This window comes from Cupressus sempervirens, chromosome 3, assembly GCF_028749045.1.
Source record: "Cupressus sempervirens isolate cs-2001-9-10 chromosome 3, ASM2874904v1, whole genome shotgun sequence".
Classification (NCBI taxonomy): Eukaryota; Viridiplantae; Streptophyta; class Pinopsida; order Cupressales; family Cupressaceae; genus Cupressus; species Cupressus sempervirens.
Window position 1 is genome coordinate 315933480 of NC_143120.1, and position 24623 is coordinate 315958102.

The 24623-nt window shown below is 33.9% G+C and overlaps 1 protein-coding gene across 7 annotated transcripts in view; it reads left to right on the forward strand.

Annotated features, from left to right (window-relative positions):
- Nucleotides 1–13266: 13266 nt before the first annotated feature.
- LOC149566253 (uncharacterized) overlaps nucleotides 13267–24623 on the forward strand; it is a 59278-nt gene continuing 47921 nt past the window's right edge. For 5 of the 7 annotated variants that reach the window (XM_089819665.1, XM_089819661.1, XM_089819663.1 and 2 more), the window contains exons 1-3: nucleotides 13267–13482; nucleotides 13589–13632; nucleotides 13747–13785. In XM_089819665.1, the coding sequence (XP_089675791.1) occupies nucleotides 13418–13482; nucleotides 13589–13632; nucleotides 13747–13785 (148 nt within the window). In that variant the 5' untranslated portion in view covers nucleotides 13267–13417. Of the gene's footprint in view, nucleotides 13483–13588; nucleotides 13633–13746; nucleotides 13786–14851; nucleotides 15117–17030; nucleotides 17504–24623 lie in introns of those variants that run through there. The other 2 variants (XM_089819664.1, XM_089819668.1) reach the window with 2 other exon arrangements.

The window sequence follows — 24623 nt, forward strand, 5'->3', positions numbered from 1 at the left end:
TTTTAATCTTTTGAGCTCCTTGTTGAGATGATTCACATTCTTCTATGATCCTAATCCAACTTTACCTTTATTTCTATATTGATTTTTCTCATTCAATTGATTCATGCTTTCTTGAGATTTCATCGTCCTCTCATTGGCTTGCTTTTCCATGCTTAGATCATTTTGCATTCTTTTATTCTTTGTTATTAAGTTCATAATCTCTTGATTTTAATCATTGTGTTGATCAATAAAATTTTCTTGTTGAAGGGATAACTGATGGATTTCATTGTCCTTTTCTTCTATCTTTTTCGTAAGAAATCTCTTATCTTCTTTTGCTTTGTCCATTTGTTCCATTTATTCCATATTTTCACACATTCAGACTAATTGGATTTCTTTCTCTCTTTTCAACATTCTGATTTCTTCATGAAGAGTGACATTCTTATCAAGTAGGTCTTTGATTGCTTCATCAACTTCATCTGAACTTTTCTCTGGGCACAACATCAATGTAGAGATTGTCATTCAACTGTACACTAGTTCCTTCCTTCTTTGCAAGGATTGAGAGAGATTCTCCTTTTCTTTCTTGAGCTCTACATACTCCATCAATTCAACAACTTTATTATAGCTAACCTTTATACCATCCATGGAAAATAGGCCCAAGCCATGTAATGATGATGGAGCTATGCAATATATACTCTCGTTAACACAAAAATCAATGTTAATTGGAGATAATTCTATGGGTACCCATTCTTTTTGAAGATGTGTGTACCTAAAGGGAACCTTGATGTTGCCCTTTGTCTCATCATCATAAGAATATGACCCCCCTCAAGCAAGGAAAATTTGCATTTTTTTATTGAATTTTCTTCTAATATTTTGACCTCTAGTTTGTCTCTCTTTCATAAACATACCACATGTCTCACTATCCTCTTCTATTCTTGCATTTTTGTCACTTGCAGGAGATAAATTTGATAGATACCTATTTGGTGGTACCTATAGCTCATTTATTGAGAGATATAGTTGGAGGAGAGAAATATTTTGCTATAAAATGAGGCTAATATTGATGAAGTTTTCCTAAAGTTAATGTTGAAGGTAAAGAGAAAACATGTAATAAACTTATACCTCTCGATCCATGTCACTGTGTACGATCCTCATCAAAGGGGTATAGCTTCCTGCATATGTAAATCATTTGTCTTAAGGTAGTTACAAATTACATGATACTTATACTACAAATTACATAGAACATAACATGAACAATATGCATACATCATAATCATTGTATACTTTTAAATATTGTTACCTCTACAAAAAAACATATTATAAGTAATCAACACCAAGAATTGAGCATCATAAACAAATATTTCAACCTAATCAGCACCTAATACATTTCCATTGATCATGTTATTGATCATATTCTTTGTCCATCTCATCATCGTGAACATTATCATCATCATCATCATCATCATCATCATCATCATCCAAATCATCAGAATGACCATTTTCATCATCATGATCATCACTATGACCATCATCATCATCATCATCATCATCATCATCATCATCATCATCACCATCACCATCACCACCACCAGCATCACCACCATCATCATCATTTCGCCACCACCACCACCACCATGAACATTTTTGCCATCATCATCATCATCATCATCTCCTTCTTCATCTTTGCCATCATCATCATTTGCTTCATCTTCCACTTCTTCAATATCTTCTTCTTCAATCACATTATACTATATTGGTCTTCCTCTTGGATCATGTCTAATGACAAATGACCAACCCAGTTTATGTGGAATGCCAAAGTAAAACACTTTTTCACATTGGCTTGGAAGAATATAGGGCTCATTTCCAACTGGCTAAAATGACCTTATATTAATCATTGTAAATCCATTATCATGTTCAATAATAGTTCTCTTAGCATCATTTTGATTCAATCATAACCTGTACCATTTGATAATGAATAGAACTAGTTTGAAGGAATTAAAGTCACATTCAGTTATATCATCCAAAATGCCATAATATCTATTTTCAGATTGTTGAGGATGCATGTTGTTTCTAGAAAAAATATTGTTGACCTCAAAAACTGTAGTTATCCTAGAATCCCAAATTCTCTTAGTATTGTCCACTTTTTTAATGTGAAATTTATGGCCATTGCAATACATAGTTTTGTGGTGCTTGACCTATTATTTTTCAAACATGTCAAAATTATGCATCCATCCGTGAGTTGAAATTAAATAAATGGGTCATGATAGATTAATTTATACGTACCTTTCCACCTCTTAAACCATTTGCTAGATCAATTACTATTAGCGCAACATTGGGATCTCCATTATGATGAGCTTATTTAACCAATGAAGCAACACCTTACCATTTTAATGAGTGGCCATTTTGTTGAGATCAATCAATATATACCATCATTTAATCAAAGATTGTTTGCAATATTCAAATGAAGTGCATCCCACTCACGAACAATTGTATAAAACAAATAGACCATTTAGAAACAAGTTATATTGATGATGGATAAGAATTCATTAACTAAAATAACATCTTATAATCACCTCTCACTTTCCTCAATCTACCTTTCTCCATTAATTACTCCCCTTCGAATCTGTTAATGGAGTTGGGATCCCAAATGCAATCTACATGGATCTTTGATGCAAACTCAGGAATATATTCACTAATGTACACCATAGTCTGGTATACCATATATCCCTCGACCATGGAACTCTCAAGATGTGCTCTTTGTCAAACCAAGCCCTTCAAAAATTTCAAGTGCCTTTCAATCATCCATATTAACCTAGTTGGTACAGGTCCACACAATTCAATATCCACAACTAGATGTATGAGGCAATGTTCTTGTGCATTGAAAAAAGTTGAAGGTAGACACTTTTGCATCTCACACAAAAGCTGAGGAATTTTGCTCTTCCAATGCTTTATGTCTTTTTTAATCAATTTCTTTAGATGAAAACCACCTAGAAGATATTCATCATGCAAAACATATTAATGAGACTCTACAAAAAAAAATACTATAAATTACAGAAAAAAGAAGAGCAATACGCAAAAATAATATCTATACAATAAATCTAACAAATAACACGTCTAACCTCATGTCTTTTCCAAGATCATATATAACTTGTATGACACTCATGTTGTTGAAGTTGTGTGGGAGAGACAGAGGTAAAACACACTTCAATAATAATAAAATTATCCTTTCAATATATTATAAAATAAAATAATAAAAAGTATATGATGTTTTACAAATTTATTGTAAATAGAGAAGAACATGACTTACCTTGACGAAGGTATGCCAATCATGCATTTTTAACCCTAACCCAAAATCACCTTTCTTTGATATGAGACTCCTTATATTTGCAACAAATCCTATGGGATATTTAGTTTTTTCAATGGCCTCAAATATGGCATCAGTTTGTTGCCTCTTTAATAACTAGGGAATGACATTTGTATTAATCTAGCTTCCATTGCTACTTGATTCGAATAAAAAATTCAATGCATGATTGGATTCATCAATGTCATTACAAATTTTGACCAATTTTTTTTTCACACCTGCCATCCAATAATTTACATATTATCTCTGTTACTTTATTTTCAATATGCATAACATCAAACAAATGCATGGTTGGGAGGTGCTCATAGTACGACAACCTACTAAATTATCTAGGATAACTTTTAAGTCCTTTTGGAAGTTGCTTATTAATGCCTTGACAACCTTCACAAACATCAATTACATCATTACTAAATAAAAGACAACATCCAAATTTTAATTTCCTACAAAAACCTCCATCATATGGAATGACATTACCTTGACAATTCATTCTACTGTATTCCAACTTCCACATTAAGCTGTCATTTTTCATGGATTTGATGTTATCTCTTCTTTTCCATTGAAAAAATATTTTTGGGTAATTCAATACTTATGATTTTTGTGGAGAAAGTGTCTATGCTCATCGAACACCTGCTTTCCTAAACTTTTTGAATGACAAGATTTCATCTTTGAGCTACAAATTAGATATGTAAATTTTCCCTTTGTCTAAAAACCTACAAGATCGTGTATAATTGGATGACATATGCACTATAAGATTCATATTTACAATTATCACACACAACTTAAACATACAATGAAAATGCATTAGCACTATTAAATACCAAAAATATGTGTTAATAGTTTTATACACCACAAAGATGTGTTAGTCTAGGGGAATCATGTATTGTCCATACAAGCATTGCACATAATTGAAATTGTCTTTCACCAATTGCTTTAGATTTGTCATACATAATGACCCCATTTCATAACTCCAATATATCATCAAGTAGGGGCTCAATATATACATTCATATCTTTCATTTGGTACGTACCTAGTTGAATTGGCATAAACAAAACATAATTATTATGGCCATTTTGATATTGTGTTTATAAATTAATTTAGATGATTATTAAATGGAAAAATACCTTGTACAATCATTGCCAACATTATATGCTCCCTCTTTACAGACATCCAAGGAGGATTGTTATTTGCTAATAACAAAAATAGGCTAGACAAAGTAAAAAAATCTCATCTATCTAAATGGATTGACACCGTTTGTTGCCAATGAAAGCTTCAGATTACAAGGTTCTTTAAATACTAGTCACCCATCTTTTATGTCCTTAAATGTAGAACCATCTACAGGCATTCACATAATATCATCTTGACTTCTATTGCATGCATGGTAATCCATAAATTGTGCCAAGTTAGTGCACCTAAATAATTGTTGCAGACATGAAATAATGGGAATGTATTGAAGAACCTTGTGAGAAACCTTTTTGGTTATTTGATTTGATCGATATCTACTAATGTGACAATCAGGGCACTATGTTTCAAATTCATGTTGTTTATGATATATAATATGATCATTGGGACATGTATGTATTGTTTGACACTCCATTCCAATATCATGGCTAATCATTCTTAGTAAGAGTGACGTAGAATGTTTGATGGTGGTGGAAAACACTCACCTATCAACCTATGGAAAAAATGTTAATATAAAGAACATTAATGGTACGCTAGCATAGAAGATGAAAAAAATGACACTATACCTTAGCATACGTGAGATTACTACATTGTATATACCTTACATAACCTTGAAGTTTACTAGCAACAATACATTGGAGAGAAGTGTTGTTTAGGAGCCTTGGTACAAGGGCTCGTAGTCCTTTTCAATTATAGGTATATCAAGCTTCTCTTCATCATCATTATTAGATGCGTTACTATCATCATCTTCATTAGTTTCACCAATAACATCTTCTTCAATTCTGTTCTTTGGCACATTATTAGTTGCGCCAATACCAACATCTTCAATTGTGCTCTCTACCTCAGGATCATCTTCTTCCATGGGAGCATTACCTTCTGCTTCAATATTCATACGTCCATGTTCCACTAGTTCAAAATCCACATTCACCAAAGGGTAAAAATCCTTTCCCCCTTCAATGTAATTGTGTTGCCTACAATGTCTTTGAGCTGTTGTGATTATAATTCTTTGATTCTCTAAGCCCTTGCATTTTTTTCAAGGACAATAACATTTTCCATCACCTTTCCTTTGGAACTGAGACCACAATCTAGTAATTGTCACCTTATCTTATTTTGGGTTCACATTGTTAGGCGTGGACTTTCTTCACAGGCAAATATTTGGGCTATTAAATTATATCAAATATAAACACACATTACTAATATCTTGTTTATAAAAATAATAATTAAATATTTCTATACCTTCAATAACGGTGGCATCTAAACCAATCAAATGAATTATACAATATAAATATATATAATAATAAGAAAAGCTTTCATTAAAAAAAATCACTATACAAACACAAATATTCCACTTTATATAAAGACATCAATAGTGTCTTCATGGCAAATCATTGGTACATCTAGACACCTTATGTTTTATTTGTAGTAAATAACATTGAATGCGGGTCTTTATTATGTTTTGGACTAGGTGTTATTCACATTATTACATATTGAGATCGAAAAGCTGGTGCCTAAAAAGCTACGATAATTGTTGGTGCATGAAAAGCTATGATCCCAGTTGCTGTTAGCTTTGATTGGAGAATATATGGAAATTAATCCATACCGAACCTAAAACTATTTTGATTTAATCCATAAGAAATGAATATACCACAATAACATGTAAAATTTGTACACACAAATGAGAATGAAATAGACATCTACAAAGTCATCAATCACTAAACATTCACTAGAGTCCATAGGTAGCGAATAGCTCTTAATCACACGTACATTGTGCTAAGGATATAATTAAAGCCTCTGACATTAACAATTGTGCTACTTTTGTAGGCTGAATATTTAGATCGATTATACAATATCATTAAGAATGTCTTTAGTGTTGGAATTATGCGTCTAAACTTTCTTATTATATGCATGTTTTCTTGAAAACATTCTTATTCTATGCTTTGCTTGTCCGATTGAGAGAACATAAATGGCTTTTATTGCAATGTGTTTAAACTTTAAAGAACTCATTTATATACCAAAAATGTTAACTACAAATGGAGGAGAATGAAAGTAGCATGGAATAGTTATGATGTCTCGATGTAGTAAACAAACCTTTTTTTGCGTACCAAAAATAGTTGGGGTTTAGCCAAACACCGTCATATTGTCATAAAGTGTCATTTTGTCATTTGTTGACCTAAGAGATTATGTAGAATCCTTGGGAAATCTAAGGATTAGGAAAATTTGTGAGATGAATGAGAAAAAAAACTTAGGGGAGCATGTGAATGGAATTTAAAACCAATCCTTTTAACCTTAAACATGACAAGTGAAACTACTAAACCTTGATTGCTTGATCAAAATTTGACTAAGTTTCAAATTTTGAAACACTTGATGTCCCAAAAACTAAAAGAGCACCATTGATATTTTGGTGATTGAAGGATTAGATGTGCTAAATTTACAAGTTCCTAATCCCCAATAATTCAAAGCTTTATCAATGGTCAAGAGACCAATACTATGAGATTAGATTCTAAGATTTATCAAGGTAGTTAAAATTCCAACACACAAAAGGGATTAGGGATGTCAATAACCATGATCCCCAAATATGTTTTTTACCAAAGTATACTTATAACCAAAGGATTTAAACTCATTACATTTGCTTATGGGATTTTTCAAGGGTGTCACCACCCTCAAACTCCAAAAGGGTCGAGGATAACAACACCCTAATTCCCTGAAAGGGTAGGTGCTATAAATAGATGCTCACTTATATGAGATGTTAGGGATGCTAACATCCTCAACCACAATATGTTCACATTTTCCAATATCCATAAAGCCTAAATATGTTGTTTTTCTTATAAATTTTCTTTAAGCATGGTTAGGGCTTAAGGTGAATGAATGAAATTCCTTTTTCAACATCTGATGCTAATGATACATTAGATTAGGTTGCTTTTAGTGGGAGATATTTAGATGAATGGTTATTACCTCTTGCTTGGTGCAAAAGGAGATATGTCAACTACGACAACAATGAAGTACAAGTTTTAAGGAAATCTAAAGACCTTCAAGTTGGGTAATAGAAACCAATAAATTATTGATATGTACTTGGAGACATGGATTTGAGCGAGTTCACAACCAAGATAGCCAATCCCTTTGGGGATGTCATTCAAAGCCACCTCCTTGGTCTACATTGGGCCAATAGATGTAACAAGGTTTCCTATTTCCCTATAGTCTTTGAATTTGGTTATGGCTTGTGTAGAGAACTACAAAGTGGATCAAATGAAAGTCTTTGGGAGAGAGGGGGAGGTGATCTTGGACCTCACCTCACATAATGTAGAGTTGGTGGTTCACATACCCCAAGCTATGACACCTATCACAAGGTCATTATGGACCTTGGAGATAGATACTACAATTTGGAGAAGGATTCCACTAGGTATATCAACGAGGAACTCATGGAGAGGCCTAAGAAGGGGCACAATTTTGACAAACTGAACTTGCAAAAGGCATGGTTCCACGAGGATGCTAAGAAACATTTTACCCTCCCAAGTAAAGTGTCAAACTTCATCAAGCTAAAAAAATGGTGTCGTGGATGGTCCTCTTCATTAATACCTTGTTAAACATGAAAGATAAAATTGAGTGGGGCAAAGTAATCAATGAAAACTTTTACACCGAATTACTAACAATGAAATTATTTTTGAGGTTATATAAGACCTTCTATTGGTCTACCTTTGCTACCCAAGCCACATTCTAGGGCTAAGGATAGAAGTGTCACTCATTGAGTTTGTTGTCATGATTTATAATCATTATCCATAGTTAACACTCAAGAGAAGTATCGAGAAGGAAAACTACAAGGTCAATGATATGTTCATGTTTGTGGTGGTTAGAACAATTGAAGGTGATTTTGCATAGAGTCTGTCTCCAAAAGTTGTTGCTCTATGAAAAAATTTGGGTGTTATTTAATCTGATTCAAAACCATTTATCTCAAGGTTCCTAGCTCTCCTCTCCAACTCTACAAGCTTCCAAGGTTCCCACAACTAGTTGAGTACCAAAAATAGTGCACTTACCTTTACATAATTATTTTTGAAGTCATAGTTATTATCTTACATCTAGTCTTGAGGGCACATTTTGTTGTGGAAGGTACAATGTTGGTCATGTATACTTGCATTTTGATAGTGCAACATCTGCAGTTTGTATACAATGTGCTCTCCATAGTAGATGGTTTGCTATCAAAATAATTATGCCAACATTCAAGGTATATAAGTTGAGTTTTAGAAAGATACAATTTATTGTTGTAGGTCAAGTTATATTACCATGGTTTAATTATTTTCTCCATGTTGTTTCATGTGCAGCCTCCCTATAGATATGGGGCAAAATTTCCTAATAGTAATGATTAGGGTGGATCAAATATTCAAAATTATCAAGCATTTCAGTTTAGTTTTTAATGAAGTTAAATCTAGTGAATTGACATCATCTACTCATGATTACACAAGGCATTGACCACAATATTACTTGATTTGGATGAAAAAAAACAAGAAACAATAAACACACTTGTAAGCCACACACATATACTGACCTAGCCTCTTGCTACTCCCATGAGCCCTAAATGTAGGTTGTATGTAAGCTACCTGTACTACATTGTGTATACAAAACCCTTCATTTTCCTTTTGGTTTTCTTCCTTTTCCATTCACAACAGAGACATGACTAATAAGAAGGGGAGGACTAGTATCACATTAACACAAACAATCAAAATTTAATGACTTTTAGCTACCTTCAACAATGCTGAGAAGTGGTTCTCCTTCAACCCTCCCGCGTGCCCGCACTTTGCCGCATCAAAATAAAATGAAGTTTCACTTTTTTTTCCTTATATCCTAACAACGTTGAAATTTTGACAAAAGTACTTAAGTGTCATTGAAATTTTGACATTTTCAAGATCATATTAAAAAAAGTGAATTTAACAAGCCAAATTGGTCTGCCGTTGAATATTTAGGTCAAAAATGGGACCCACATGTACTAGTGTTTATATTGAAATAAAATAACTAGTAGTTGCATATTTTGTACATGCAACAAAAAGTTGATAGAAGTGATATATTAGATGGAAAGAAAAACATATGTAATTAATACTCAGATTTTACTCAAAAAATAGGCTTCACAAATTTTATATCATTTGATTATCACTTATTTTCATTTTATAATATATTGATATAAAAATTATTATAATTTTAATTGAAACCTGTTTATATTTATTAAATTATCTAAATTAAGAGTTTATATGAATTTGGTCAAATTCATTGATTGTAGACGTGCATAAATGATATAAAATAAATTTCAGCCTATTAGAACTTGGGAGGAAGATCTGAAACCATCCAACTATATAGTGTGTTGTTTAGATTTCAAGAATCTTTTCTTTAGAACAATTTCAAAAGTCTATTGTATACAATTCTATAAATGGAGTTTTTAAGTAGTCGGTGGATCCAAGTTGAATGCTTGATTAGGATTAGAAAAATTTAAAAGTGTCAGATAGAGTGGGAGAAAGCTTTAACTAATGTTTGACAACCATGAGAGGTACATGTATTATTTCTTAACTACATCATGCATGTCGGATGCCCCATTGGCCTCTAATTGAGTATGTATCCAAATTATTAGAAATATTTTTCCAAATGTAAATAAAAAGTTCAAACTTTGAGAACAAAAAATATTAAATTTAACATAAATTTCATTTTAATATTGTAGATTTGTTGTTCTCAGTCCACAAAAGTCAAGGCTCAGTTTCTATGATACCCCAAACATTTTTGTTGATTGCCCTTGCAAGTTTTTGTAGAGCTTTCTACTAATGTTTTCAGGGGCTCTCTAAAGAAAGACATTGGCAAGTACATGATTTTTTTTTAAATCTCAGTTTCTTTAAAGACAACTTCTTTATCTTCATGAATTCCTCCATCATTCATTATGACACTTCCTTTTGGTAAAGCAACCTATGTAGAAACATCAAAAGTTTGTAGTAAGTGATTGTAGTCCCAAATCATGGGCAAAAGCATACCTTGGCTACTGATGTAACTACAATCCCAATTCATCGGTAGTATATTGTGAATCCAAACAAACTAAGGAATTGTGAAACACATAGAAAATGATACCATAAATATACTTTTCTCTAGTTGTGCCTCGTCATCATGTCAAACATTAAAATATTGTCAATGTGCAACAACATATAAATGATTGAAGAAAAACAATGCAAGGTCACTCACCTTCCATCACACAGGCCCACAAGTTTAATAACATACCCTGAAACCAAAATAACATATTAGAGGTACAATGCTCTAGTGTCTTATTCATTGAAGAGGACATATATTTATACAATAAGGAAAGAGGCAGTTTTTTGCAGTTCCAATAAATATAATGTTGACTACTAACCATCTAAATACACATCAATATATACTATCTATAAAATAAAAAAATCATAAAAATAAAAATAATAATTTCACACCATTAAATAATCAAATATTAATAATATAATAATGCATCATTAGAAAATGCCATAAAATCAAGAGAATGCCCCAACTTATTCTAAGCATCAACATAAATGGTGATGACACTTTTTTGGATATTCTCATTTTGTTTGTTCTACCAATGCTCTACATCAAATTTTTTTTTTTTTAATAAAAAATAATTTAACAATTTTTAAGTTCAAAAAATAAATATTATCAACCTAGAATAGAATTATTTTGTAAATAATAAAAGATTTATCTCAAAAAGTTATTTGCAAATTTAATATAGTTTTGTCCCAATTTGATCTTAAATCAATTGCATAAAGACTTTGTAAATTAAAAAACTTTTCATTCTCAAAAATCTAAGCCTACATTAAACTTGAAGATATTATATTTTTATTATCTCATAAATATAAATAAATCTACACCATGAACTTGAAGACCTTACATTTTTGTTGTTTCACAAATAAAAATAAATTTAAATAATATAAATTGAAGTTCCAATTAGAAATATATAGAAAAATTAAAGTTTGAATTAAAAATATATAGAATGAATAGTTTGAATTAGAAATATAGAGGATAGATTGAAACAATTAGAAAGTGGATAATGGAAGGTAAGATTATTATGGAAAAGAGAAAATATAAGATTAGACATTAGCCCACAATTTTTTGGGAAGTTTAGTTAGAATTAACAATCCACCTAGAACAACATATGATATCATATATTTAAAAAAAATCTGAAAAATCAGAAAGAAAACATAAATCTCTATAATTTGTTAGATTAAATTTCAATATTTCAATATTTATTTTTTAATTAAAAAAAACTTCTTAAAAAAATATGATTATATAATCTTTTCACGATTTATTAATATTAAGAATTTTATTTTAAATAAGATAAATCAATTTTACTATGTATTTAAAATACTTCTAATATTATGAATATTATTTTAACCAAAAATATACAAATACTTCTTACAAAATATTTTATTATTAATAGACAAATATTTTATATTTTTATTTGTTTTAATACAATTGATGTATAATTTGTTTATCTTCATCGTAATTTTAATATCATGATAGAAAAATTATCTTACAAATAGTTCAATACTATATAGTATTTGTATTTAAAATAGTCAATGATAGAAAAAAATCTTGAAAATACTACTACTTCATATCTTATCTCATTTTGTTTCAGGTGCTAGAAAGGTGCTAGAATCTGAAAAATATTATGAGTTTTACCAATGGACTCTTTTGTGTAAAGATAGTTTGACACAAGTTTTTAACTATAATAATCATTCATGTCTAGAGGACACATATATTTTAAATATTTATATTGTCTAATGTATCTTAGTAAACTAAATTCACATACTAAGATTATGTCCTATGTATCTTAATAATCTAAGTTTTCTCATGTTTTAAATATCTAATTCAAATATAGATGTATTTTGAACCTCTTATAGTGTTATGATATCTTTTAAGAGTGATTATAGCATTAATGTTGTTGGAGAAGAACATTGTGGAATTTTGAATGGCCAAACTTTTATCAATGTATTGTGTATATACATATTTTGGTATTTTTTATCTTTATAGACAGTAAGTGCAATTTACCCTTTTATTTCTCATATTTGTATAGGAATCATATATTTTCAAAACCTCATGATTTATATTTTGTTCTATTTTTTTTGTATTTAATAGGTAAAAAGTAAAAAGTTGACATGCTTAATGTTTTGTTTAAGAAAGAAATAATATTCGTACCATTAAATTTACATGATTTGATAATGGACTCTCCATAGACACGCTGTGGAAGCTATCCATTCTTTCTTACTAGAAATTAAAGGTTTATATAAAATACCTCATACAACTATCAACTCTACCCTTACAAGTCAAATTGTTATAATTAGAAGATATTTTTCCATAAGTATAGTATAAATATATATATGTTGATAACGACACCAATTTGCCACCTTTTTGCGCTTTCAAGTGCACCAGCTATTGCTATACCCTTACAAATCAAATTGTTAAAATTATTAGATATTTTCCGTAAGTTAAATCGTTATCAACTGTGTAATTGTCGAACAAATTCGTTGATCCATATTTTACAAATAGAGATCATCCATCTAACTAGTGAAACTCTAGAATCAAATTCTTTGATCCATATTTTGTAAGTAGAGATCATCCGTCTAAGGAGTGAAATCTTTAATCAAATTCCTTGATCCATATTTTACAAGTAGAAATCATCCATCTAACCAGTGAAACTCAAACACACTTATCTACAAAGTTATAAAAAAGAAATTCCATATGAATTTGAAAAAGAAAGCACGGATTCAAACATCAATATCACTATGACTAAATGTTGATAATGGCGCCATTTCGCCACCTGTTATGCGCTTTCAACGTGCACTCTATTTATTTGCAATTTCAAGGTTTCTGCCCTTTGCCGCTTGATCTTAACTTGTGCCCATGTCCTCATACGAAAGATCAGTTTTAGAAGCCCGCAGCTCTGCGGAAATCAGAGTATGGCGAAGGTAATTTCTCAGGAATTAACTAGTTTTTATCTTTTATTTGCGTTGTTGTGGGTTGTACAAAATGATACATTAAATCTTCTGATTACTCAACCCTGGAATAATGCAGAATGATACAAGCCTACAAATTCATGCCTTTGCTGGCTAGCCTTGGTATTAATTCACACGTACAATACACTTCTTATTTCAATGCATGATTGCTATTTTCCTTTTCTTAAATTTAAGTTAGGGTTTGATTTCTCAATTTCGGGATTTCTTGATTTCCAGTGCAACGAGATGCTTGTGGCATAAAACATCGAGTGGCAGGTAAGGATACAATTGAGTCCTTGCTTGGGCTATGAAGCATTTTATTGTTCAAACAAAATTTATCTTTCCCTGTTTGTTTGCAAACGCTCTTTCAGTAAGATGTGCTCTTTATATATGAAATATAAGCTACATTGCATGCTTCTTAAGTGGGGAATTCAGGCAAGATATGTGATTGTAGTCAGAAACCATAAACTTTGCCAAATAGTTTAGTATAACAAAGCGCCCGGTCTCTCGTTTTTCTTTGATTTTTTAATGAGAGTTTGTATGCAACTATATCAACCTGTTAAATAATTTATCATTCTGTCTGATTTTTGGCTCTCTCAGGAGCAGCCTGGTACAGCTCCTGTACTTGTCTGATTTGGTTATTAGTAGCCAATAGTATATAAGTTTTAAATATTTTCTTGATATGTTTTCAGTGCTCCGCCCCTGCTCGATCCAATTGCTGCTGATAAAGTTTGCCACCTTCAGAATCATCCGTAGATGGATTTATATAATTCATACCATTGCATCATCATCCGAATGAAGCTCCACTGTTTTTCTCGTGCTTTTGGCTCCGTTTCTTCGTTCACTTGCTCTGCTTAAATATTCTGTTTCCAACATCTAGCTTGTCACAAACAAAGTAGGAAAAATGGTCTTATATGTTTAGCCATGTCATACTCTGTAGCTTCTACTCTTGAAAGACTCCTGTCCAAAATGATTTTTCGACTGAAGGCTTGGTGTTTGCAGTCAAGCTGGCTTCAAACCATTCGAACTACATTACCAAGAAACAAAACAAGTATGTTTTCGTAATGCACAATGGCAAGAAAACCGATTTCAAGCTTTCATAAATAACCCAGCTTTTCTAGCTCAAAATCAATCTACCTTCATGTTTCACTAACCATTCAGTTCGACTGTGGTCTTGTTAGTTGCTCCCATGACCTTCAAATATTCATAAAGATAACCCGTTCTTTCAGCTATGGACTTAAACTTCTTTTTCTCTTTTAGAAAATTTAAAAAAAAATTGGTTATCTTGGCTACATTTTTCTTACCTTTTGTTTGGGACCTGCTCGGTATCTCCATGATACAGAGAGAACCATCCGACCTCAATGGCATATTTAAACGATACATCTGAGAAGAAGCCTACCAATTACAGAAGCTAGTAGAAGCTGACTTTGCAGGGGACTTATAAGGATGATCCCCATGACCCTCATGCTTTACTGCCCAGTGTGGTGAAAGGGAGAATGCAAGCCAGCTACAATTCATGGATTCACTACAAACTGAACCTTTCAGTTTATGTAATATAGCCTAAGTGCTTATGATCTTGAAGGTGTTAACGTTTAACAGTACCACATAGTAGCAAAGTGCCAGGTGTTTATGCTGCCAAGTATTCTCCATACAAAATTGCATACCTAAGGCATTATTTAATAACACTAGCATGCAATACCATGCCATAAGGAATTTTATTCTCCATACAAAATTGTATGTCTGAGGCATCATATCATGATTCTAACATCAATACCATGCTACAGAATGTACGACAATGGCTAATCTTCACGTTTTGATCCATCACTATGAACATCAGCTAACAATGATGAGATCTGCATTTCTCTTTGCCCTTTTTTGTATAGAACTAATATGCTTTTTCATATGGAGCTTCAGATACGTGTCGCCTTTATTTCTATCATTTATTTTGAGTTGAGAATTGAAAAACCAGTTGCAAATGATCCCAGCTTGATGAGTTGTAGGCTACTCTAGCTTCTCAATGAATGAATGAAGAAATTTAAATGACGTCCATGTACCCGAGTACATTTATTTATGCAGGCATCAAAAGGTTTCTAGGCAAGACAGTTTTTTGCATTTAATAATTAAATTAAAAAAACAGCATGGTACTGTACTCTAAAATTTAATTTAATAATTAAATGCAAAAAACTATTTTGTCAAGAGCCCTTTTGGTGCCTGCATAGATATTGCCCATGACCAAGTGGTATAAGGGAACAAGAGACAGAACAGTAACACTTTTTCAAGTTCCTTTTGAAATCATCTCGTCTATTATGAATTTTGGTCAAGAGAGCTGCCATTTTTAAAAGCCTTGCTTCCTTAAAATGGCTCATTCAAAGTTCAAACTACCTTCACATTTTTTTCAAACTGAATATGAATATAAGTATCCTAATACACTGTTCATGAAATGTTGAAGTGCCATTTAATTTTAATCACCCCTTTGCTGCAGAAAATGCAAGTTCTTTATTACCACTCTTCTTGGTAGACCATCTCACATCTAAGATGATGTGTTCTTTTTCACCACTCTTCCTTGTAGATCATCTGACATCTAAGGTGAAGAATACTGATCCTCAACTGTGCAACTAAAACTTTAGTTGTTCCTTCAATTGCAGCCCTCAAATAAATGTTTTCATCATGTCTCATGGCAGGTTAAATTCTTTGACACGATGCACGTTATTTTGGCCAATGTGTCTTGTCCACAATCTTTTTTAATCTCTCCAATAGTGTTTGGATATTCATGCAAATTGATGCCCCAATAGGTTTCTTCTATCTTTATGGGTATTGCCAAGCATTTATGCTAAATGTTTGAAGTCTAGTTTAAATCATGTCTAAATAAAAAATTTAATGGTGCCATATTTTGTTCTTCCCACTAGAATGAGGTGGTTAATTTGTGACATAACTTAAACTCAGCTATTTTGCAATTTCAGCAAAATGTCTTGATGGTATGCATTGAGGTATAGTAGAAAACTGAAAGATTTATGTTTGCAATTCATATTTGGCTTTCTCCAGTTTGTAATTTGTCTTCTAGGGTTGTCTGCAACTTGTTTTAGAGTTCCTGAATTTAAACAAATGACAAACAAAAAAAAAAGACAAATGTTTGAAACTCTTGGCTTCATACATCATTAATGGTGATGTTCATGGAGAACAGAAGGAAATGGGTTCTAGCTGATGGCTCATCATAAAAGAAAAATGACAAGAAAAATGTTAAAAAGTTACTGTTGTTGTGGGTCCCATTTCTGTAGCCTATGGAATGTGATATCGTATGTTAGAATCATGTTATGATATCGATACCCATGCAACATTATATGGAGAATAGCCTATACCCTTTTGTAGGGGATGGGACCCAGTACTTCAGTACCTTAACTTCATTCCTCTCAAAATCATATGTGGCAATTTTGAATTACTCACAAATTCTTATAGTAGCTTGCTTGGTAATTTCATTCCACAAACCTAAGCTTTTAAATTAACATACGGCCTTCAAATTTTAGGCTCTTTTGTGGGAAACTTCTATCTCTTTGTTAGGTGGTTCTCTTGCATAAAAAGGTGAGCACATGGATATCTTGGCCGGCTGCTCCATTTTCAAATGGAGATTCCACAAATCACTCTAATTTTAATTCTCTAAAAGGAAATAAACAAATGAAAGAAGGTATAGGCATGCCCTTTGTCTTGTGAGTCCCTCTTAATTGGGCCAAATTGTTTTCATATTGATCCAACACAATATAATAACGGTTGTTTTTGTTTTGTTATTTGAAAAATGGTATTATTTTATTGCTAGAACATGAGAGTATATAGGTCCCATAAACAGCTACTTTGACGGCCTGGAACATTTGTTTTGTTTCTATTGGTACTTGTGTGTATTTGGATCAGAAGTTATACATGGCACTTCTTTCAGGATGCATTTAATATAACAATGAACTCACTATCAAGAGTATTTTGAATTATCAAGCATGTTTTAATATAACAGTAATGTTTTATTTGTTTGGACAATAGAATTGCAAGATTGCTTGAACTCAAACTGTTATATCTGAGGACAAATTCATAATTTAAAAAAAAATATTGACTAACATTTATGGGAGCAGCCATGAATGCTTGTTAAAATTGTAGGCCCTATTATTACCAAACTTTTCTCAATTTGATCAGAGCCTTATGATTAGAAATTTGACTGTGATTTAAAAACTAAAATGACTTTAGAAGAATTTGAGGCTTGGATTGCCAAGTATTATATTTGTTCTAGAGATCTGTGAAGTAGCTTCTGCATGTTGTGTACCAAAATAATGGCATAATATACATCTTGCTGCTGCAACTCAGAAACAAAAATCTTTAAAATCCAAAGAAACTTATGTTATGTACATGCACAAAATTCAGTTGAACTCAGCCATTCAGACAATTTTGTATGAGAGAGAAGGGATTTAGAAAATTTAAACCTGTATAAAGACAGTGGGAATGGTAGGAAAGGAGACAACACTGGCAAAGAAAGAAAGGATCCCTCTCCCACTGATTGAGATTGGCTGTGAAAAGTACTATATTCAAACACAAATCTAAACCTGTTTCAACAATATAATGCACAGATTTTGGCCGCTGAAAATCTACTTTGTGATTTTACCTCATAACAGATTTGATAAGGCTCTGTATTAAGGGTTCTTCAGGCAAAGGAATATTGATTTTGCAGGTTGTAAATATTGGATTGTTTGTTATATTTCATTACCAAGAACTCTTCCTTTATATCTATTGGTGGTGCCCCTTCACCAAGGTTCAGCACTAGTCCAAGATGGCCCAATTATAATTAATATATAATTATATACATATAATTTATTATCAGTATAATTATATTATCACAATATCAATGTAATAATTATATTATCACAATATCAATGTAATAATTATATTATCAATAATAAAAGCAATTTTACTATCAATAATTTAATAAATATATTATCAATAATAATACTTTTTTTTTTTTTGATTTTTGCAGCTGCCAAACAAGGGGGTTGACCCTTACAGATTGACAGCCAAATTGTTGTCAAGGAAACAACACAAATCAGTGTGCTAGAAGAAACAAAAGGAGGCCACTAACAAAACTCAACCAACAAGGGCTAAAAAATAGATACAACTAGGAGTACAAAAGACCAAGAGAGGCCAAGTACAACAAAGAGCAAAAGGCTCCCATTGATCAATAACGCTTCAAGTGCCAAGAAAGACAATTGTCAGTACATTGTCATTGCTAGCCACCCACAACATGGGGCACATAAAAGCCCTATGAATAACAACACCACCCTGATTATTAGTCTGGACACCAGCTGGAATCACCCTTTGCACTTAGCACAGTGGTCCACCTCAATAGGAACAACAAGGAGCGACAGAGATCAATGCAACAAGGTACAAATCATTATACTACCATCTCTCAACATTTCCAAAGTAGGGAATCCAGAAATTCTCCACCTCAATAGGGGAATCAGCCACCTCTAGAATCACGAAAAATAGTCTCCATCTGTATAGGAGATTGGTCCACCTCCACAGGAATTGTGAAAGAAGACGACAATTGAATGTACCAAGCCCACCTCCTAGAAAACGAAATATTACACATAACAAAAGGGTTGAGAATAAAACCCAAGCTAGCTGTAAGCTTCAACTAAAGACAACACCCCAGAGTGTAATGTTCCCGTGCCCTATGTTTCTCTAAAAACGATCTTCTTCCGTTAGTTGCTAGCAAAATCACCCGATGGGGTTATTGCAGAATCTGTACTGACTATTGGGAAGCAGTATAGATAGGAGGAGATGCTGTACAATTATCAAAAGAGGATGAAGGCTGTACAGTTTGGAATGTACGGTGTGGTGAAGGGGGGCAAATATGCCTGTACGTTGTAGGGTAGTGGAGTATGATGAATAGATTGGGCTGTACAATGCAATGCTGGCCGTACAGTATAATGGTGCTGGCCGTATGATACTATGAAGCTGGCTGTACGGTATCTAGGAATGAAGCTGGCCATACGGTATAATGGTGCTGGCCGTATGATACTATGAAGTTGGCTGTATGGTATGCAAGGGAAGACCTTACGTTGTTGTGAGGAAGATGCAGTTCAGGGGTGTTGTACAGTATGACTATTAACTATATCCGTACTACACTGATTTGTATAGTATGTTGAATGCGGAAGTTAAGTATGCATACCAAACAAGAATGATTAGATTTTCCAATTAACTCAGATTAATGGAGTAATGATTCCAGATAACTATATATATATATATAAAATTGTAGATTGCGCTCTAGATGTGCTAGATCCAAAGCCAAATAGAACACAACAGAATAGGGTGAGGGTTGGATCCCACTGAAACCTTGGAAGCCAAGTAGGGAAGGTCTTCCACCTCCAAAATGGTGAACAATAGAGAATCCCAACGGGAATTTGCAGTACAAGGAAATAATCCAAATTGTATACTAATGACTACCTACAAGCCATGCTTAAATATCCGTCGGGGAAACCTTTCCGAGGGTGTACAGAAATAGCCAACGACTACACATACTTACAGAAACAAAAGCAAAAATGGGTTTGAGATATATTAAGTCAATTGGCCTATTAACAAAAGTTTGATTAATGATTTATTTTATGACGGGAACATTATAGTCCTGTCCCAAATTTTGCTTGTCCTCAAGCAAATGCAATGTTGGATGCTGAAGAATGTGCTCGCCCTTCCACGTCGCGTCGTCCAATGACAAGTATCTCCAACATACCAAATATTTTTTCACCGTGCGGTTCCGCAGGGTCTTCTTGTGCACCCTGTTGATTTTGGCTGGTTCCAATATGAGCTTCCCTTCTTCATTGAGCGGTGAAAGGTTTGCAGCTGCTGTGATGTTCTGACCCATGACTTTCTTCAGGAAGGAGACATGAAAAACATTATGAATACGGTTCCCTTTCGGAAGTTCTAGCTCATAAGTGACTTGATTGATGTGGCGAACTACTCGATAAGGGCCATAAAATCGTGGCTTCAGTTTTTCTTTTCCCTTTTCCTTTAATGAGGATTGTCGGTATTGCTAAACTCTGTGATAGACCATGTCTTCCACTTTGAAACTTCTCTTGATTGGGTGTATGTTGGCATACATCTTTTGTTGATTCTGCGCCTGTTGTAAGTTTTCTTTCAAGCATCTCAAGATGTTCTTTCTGTCTTGAAGCCAGTCCCTCACACTTAGTGCGTGACTATCACCTAGTACTGTGTCGATGAATGAAAGGGGTTCATATTTGTATAGTGCTTTGAAAGGTACCATCCTGATGGACATGTGGTAAGTGTTATTGTAACAATATTCCCCTAAGTGCATCCATTTGATCCACGCCAATTGTTGTGCCAAAATGTAGTTCTGAAGGTAGCCTTTTAGCCACTTGTTCACAATCCTCGTCTGTCTAAGGGTGGTAACTAGTACTTCGCAACACTTTTGTTCTTGCGAACTAAAACAGTTTTGTCCAGAAGATATTGATAAATCGTCCATCCCAATCACTAGCAATGTTTCGGGGTAATTCATGTAGATGAAAGACTTCTTTGAAAAACAGATCGACTATTCTTGTGCGGCTTGAAAATCTAAGGGGATGGCGAGTAAGTGTGTATACTTAGTCAATTTGTCAACCGCCACGAAGATACAATCTTTTCTGTTCACCTTGGGAAGTCCAATAATGAAATCCATCGAGATACTTTTCCACTTTTGTTCTGGTATAGGCAGAGGTTGTAGTAACCCAACGGGTAGAGTATGTTTGGATTTGTTTTGTTGGTAGACCACACACTCTCTTACATACTGCAATATGTCTCCTTTAAGGCCTTTCTATGAAAACCTCTCCTTGAGGTGTCTGTAAGTTTTGAGGAAGCCTGGGTGTCCCACCAAGGGTGAGTCGTGTACCTCCTTCAAGATTTTCTGCTTCAGTTTGGATTTAGGCACTAAGTATATTCGATTCTTATCATAAATGATGTCGTCCACCACTTTGTACCGATCATCCTGGGTGTTGCCATCCATTAGCTCATGGGCAAATGTGTTTTTGGAATATTCCACCAACAAATGTGCTTTCCAGTTGGCTGAAATTTGGGTCAGTAAACAGATGACAAGTTTCTTGCACAAAGCAAATACAACCACATTGTTCTTTCCCTTCACATATTCAATGTCAAAATCAAAATCCCAAACCTTGCTTACCCATTTTTGTTGCCTCTCGTTCAAATCCCATTACTTCAGAAAATATCTCAAACTATTGTGATTTGTACGAATGACAAATTTGGCACCCACCAGATATTGTCGGAACTTGGTCAATGCATGTACGATGACCAATGTCTCTTTATCATAAATGGAATATTAGCGCTCTGTTTGTGTAAGCTTCCGACTCTCATAGGCTATGGGGTGTGTATCTTGTATTAGTACCGTGTCAATGCCTTCTCCAGAGGCATCACACTCCAGAATGAAAGGTCGAGTGAAATCAGGTAAGGCAAGTATGGGACAAGTGCTCATTACTTCTTTCAATTTATCAAAAGTGAGTTGCACCTTTTCATTCCACTGGAAGGAGCCCTTTCTTGTCAGATCTGTTAATTGTGTATAGAGCTTAGAGAAACCTTTTACAAACCTCTGGTAATAATTGTACAGTCCAAAAAATCCTCACAACTTAGAGAGTGATTTTGGGAGGGGCTAATCAAGGATAGCTTGAATCCTCTCCTGATGAATCTGTACTCCATATTTACTGACAACGTGCCCAAAGTACAATATTTCTGTCATACCGAATTCACACTTGGATTGCTTGGAACAAGGATTGATCCTTCATGATCGTTAGGACTTCATCTAGATGCTTCATGTGCTCTTCCCATATTTTGCTATAAATAAGGATATCATCAAAGAATACCAGTAAGTACTTACGCAATTGTTTGTTGAAGATGCGATTCATGCATGATTGGAATGTAGCGGGTGCATTCGTTAGTTTGAATGGCATGACTAGGAACTCATAATGCCCGTAGTGACAACGAAAGGTCATCTTCTTCACGTCTTCTTCCCTCATGCGGAACTGATGGTATCCAGAATGGAGATCAATTTTTGAAAAATAAATTGCACCATGTAATTCATCCAACAAATCATTGATCCTCGGAATAGAATATCTATTTTAAATCATTTTTTTGGTCAATGCACGATAGTCTACACACATGCGCATCATCCCGTCCCTTTTAACCAATACCACTGATGATGTGAAAGGGATAGAACTGGGATGGATCCATCCTTTCTCAAGTAGTTCTTGAATCATTTTTTTGAACTCATCTTTGAATTTCTTGGGATGGTGGTAGGGTGTGGTTATGACTGGGTTGGCGCTTGCTTCCAACTCAATAGTATGTTCAAACCCTCGATGGGGAGTTATGCTAGGAGGAATGTCTTAAAAACTTCATCATTATCACTCAAGATATTCTGGAGATCGTTATTCTGGTGAGGTTTCCATTGTCCATTTACAGGTTCTGCCAAAACAGAACAATGTGCAACCCAAACAATGTCCTCATGTCAAAAGATTGCTTCTATCCGATGTGCTAAAACTTCCTTCGGTCCCTCATTGGCCATTTCGTGGAGAACAACCTTCTTCCCATCAACAACAAAAGTGAAGTCCATTCATTTGAAGCTCTGAGTGTATTCATCAAGTGTCTTCATTGACTGTATCCCTAGAATAACCTCCATATCATCTAGGTCCACTATGAAGAAATCATGTCACCCTATGATTTGCCATTGTCATACTTAGTTGAGGAACAAGGTGTTTGCAGGGTAGAAGGGTCCGTTTGGCTACTTTAAGCTGGAATCCTATGTGCGACTCAATAGGTAGACCTCTTCGTCTCACCAAAGAGGAGTTTATGAAGTTTAGAGTGGCCTTGCTATTGAGCATTGCCATAACTCTTTGTCCTTGAAGGGTTCCCCGTACAAGAAACACCGTACACCTCAAGCTCTCGACTAAGGCAATAGTTCCTCTATGCCGTACCAATACTGCATTTCTCTCCATACGGTTCAAACTAACCATTTTGGTGTTCTCATGGGGATGGTTGTCTAAGGTGGCCAATATACAATACCAACAAAAATAACATTGTTAGTGTATTTAATTAAATAATAGTTATAATTCACATGTCTTGCGAGAATGGTTGAAGAAGCATCGAAATTGAAATTTGACAATACATGAGTGATCTTGATGAAGAAAGAGGATGAATGAACTTGACGAGGTGACTTACTAAAAATAGATGCTCCCTTCAAGATTCTTCGAGCCCAAACTAGAAGCCAAGAATAAAAATTGAGAGCATCACCAAACTCCTATGATTCATTTGAGCTCGTCAGAACTAATTGTTGTCTTACTAGAAATAGTAAGTCCCTAAAAACGGAGCCGAAACTTACCATTGGCCATTGAAGAGCCTAATAACTCCACAACAAGTCCTCTGAACACCAATATCAGTCTACAAGGACCCATTAACGCTACTACAACTCAATTAGGGACATGACAATCTTCCTTCTCTAAGATTACTTCTCTTTAAGAAATCCCAGAGTAAAAACCAACTTCACAGTCCACCTGGATCCAAAGGGTAAAACTTTGTAATATTTTTGTTGTGCACAACCGAATCCTCTAGCGTCAACACCCAAAACTGACACCAATAACATAATCATTTAGAAACTAATTGTACGAATTGATGGAGTAGACATCTCATCACAACTCAAACCAACTGAAGTGCCAACTCTGTCAACACATGAGTCCCAACATAATTGACACTCACATCCACATGCACTACGGAGATAGTAACAATATAGACGTCTGTGACACAACCACCATCTCCATCCTCTGCTGAACTTTCCTGGATTTGTTGACACTACAAGTGATCAGATTTGCAGTTGCTGATCCCATTTGTGAAAGATGGTGCTAACCCATCCCATATAGGATGGTATGAAACTGGTGCCAATCTACATCTGTGCGAAACGAAGTCCTCAACTTGTGGGTCAAAAGAGAAATGATGAGCACTCCTCACTGTCTAATTGTGATAAACTCCTCTGATCGTTGTCGGAGGCTCATTAACACCAAAAAGGAAATCAAGAGATGGAGCCAATCTTTGACTAT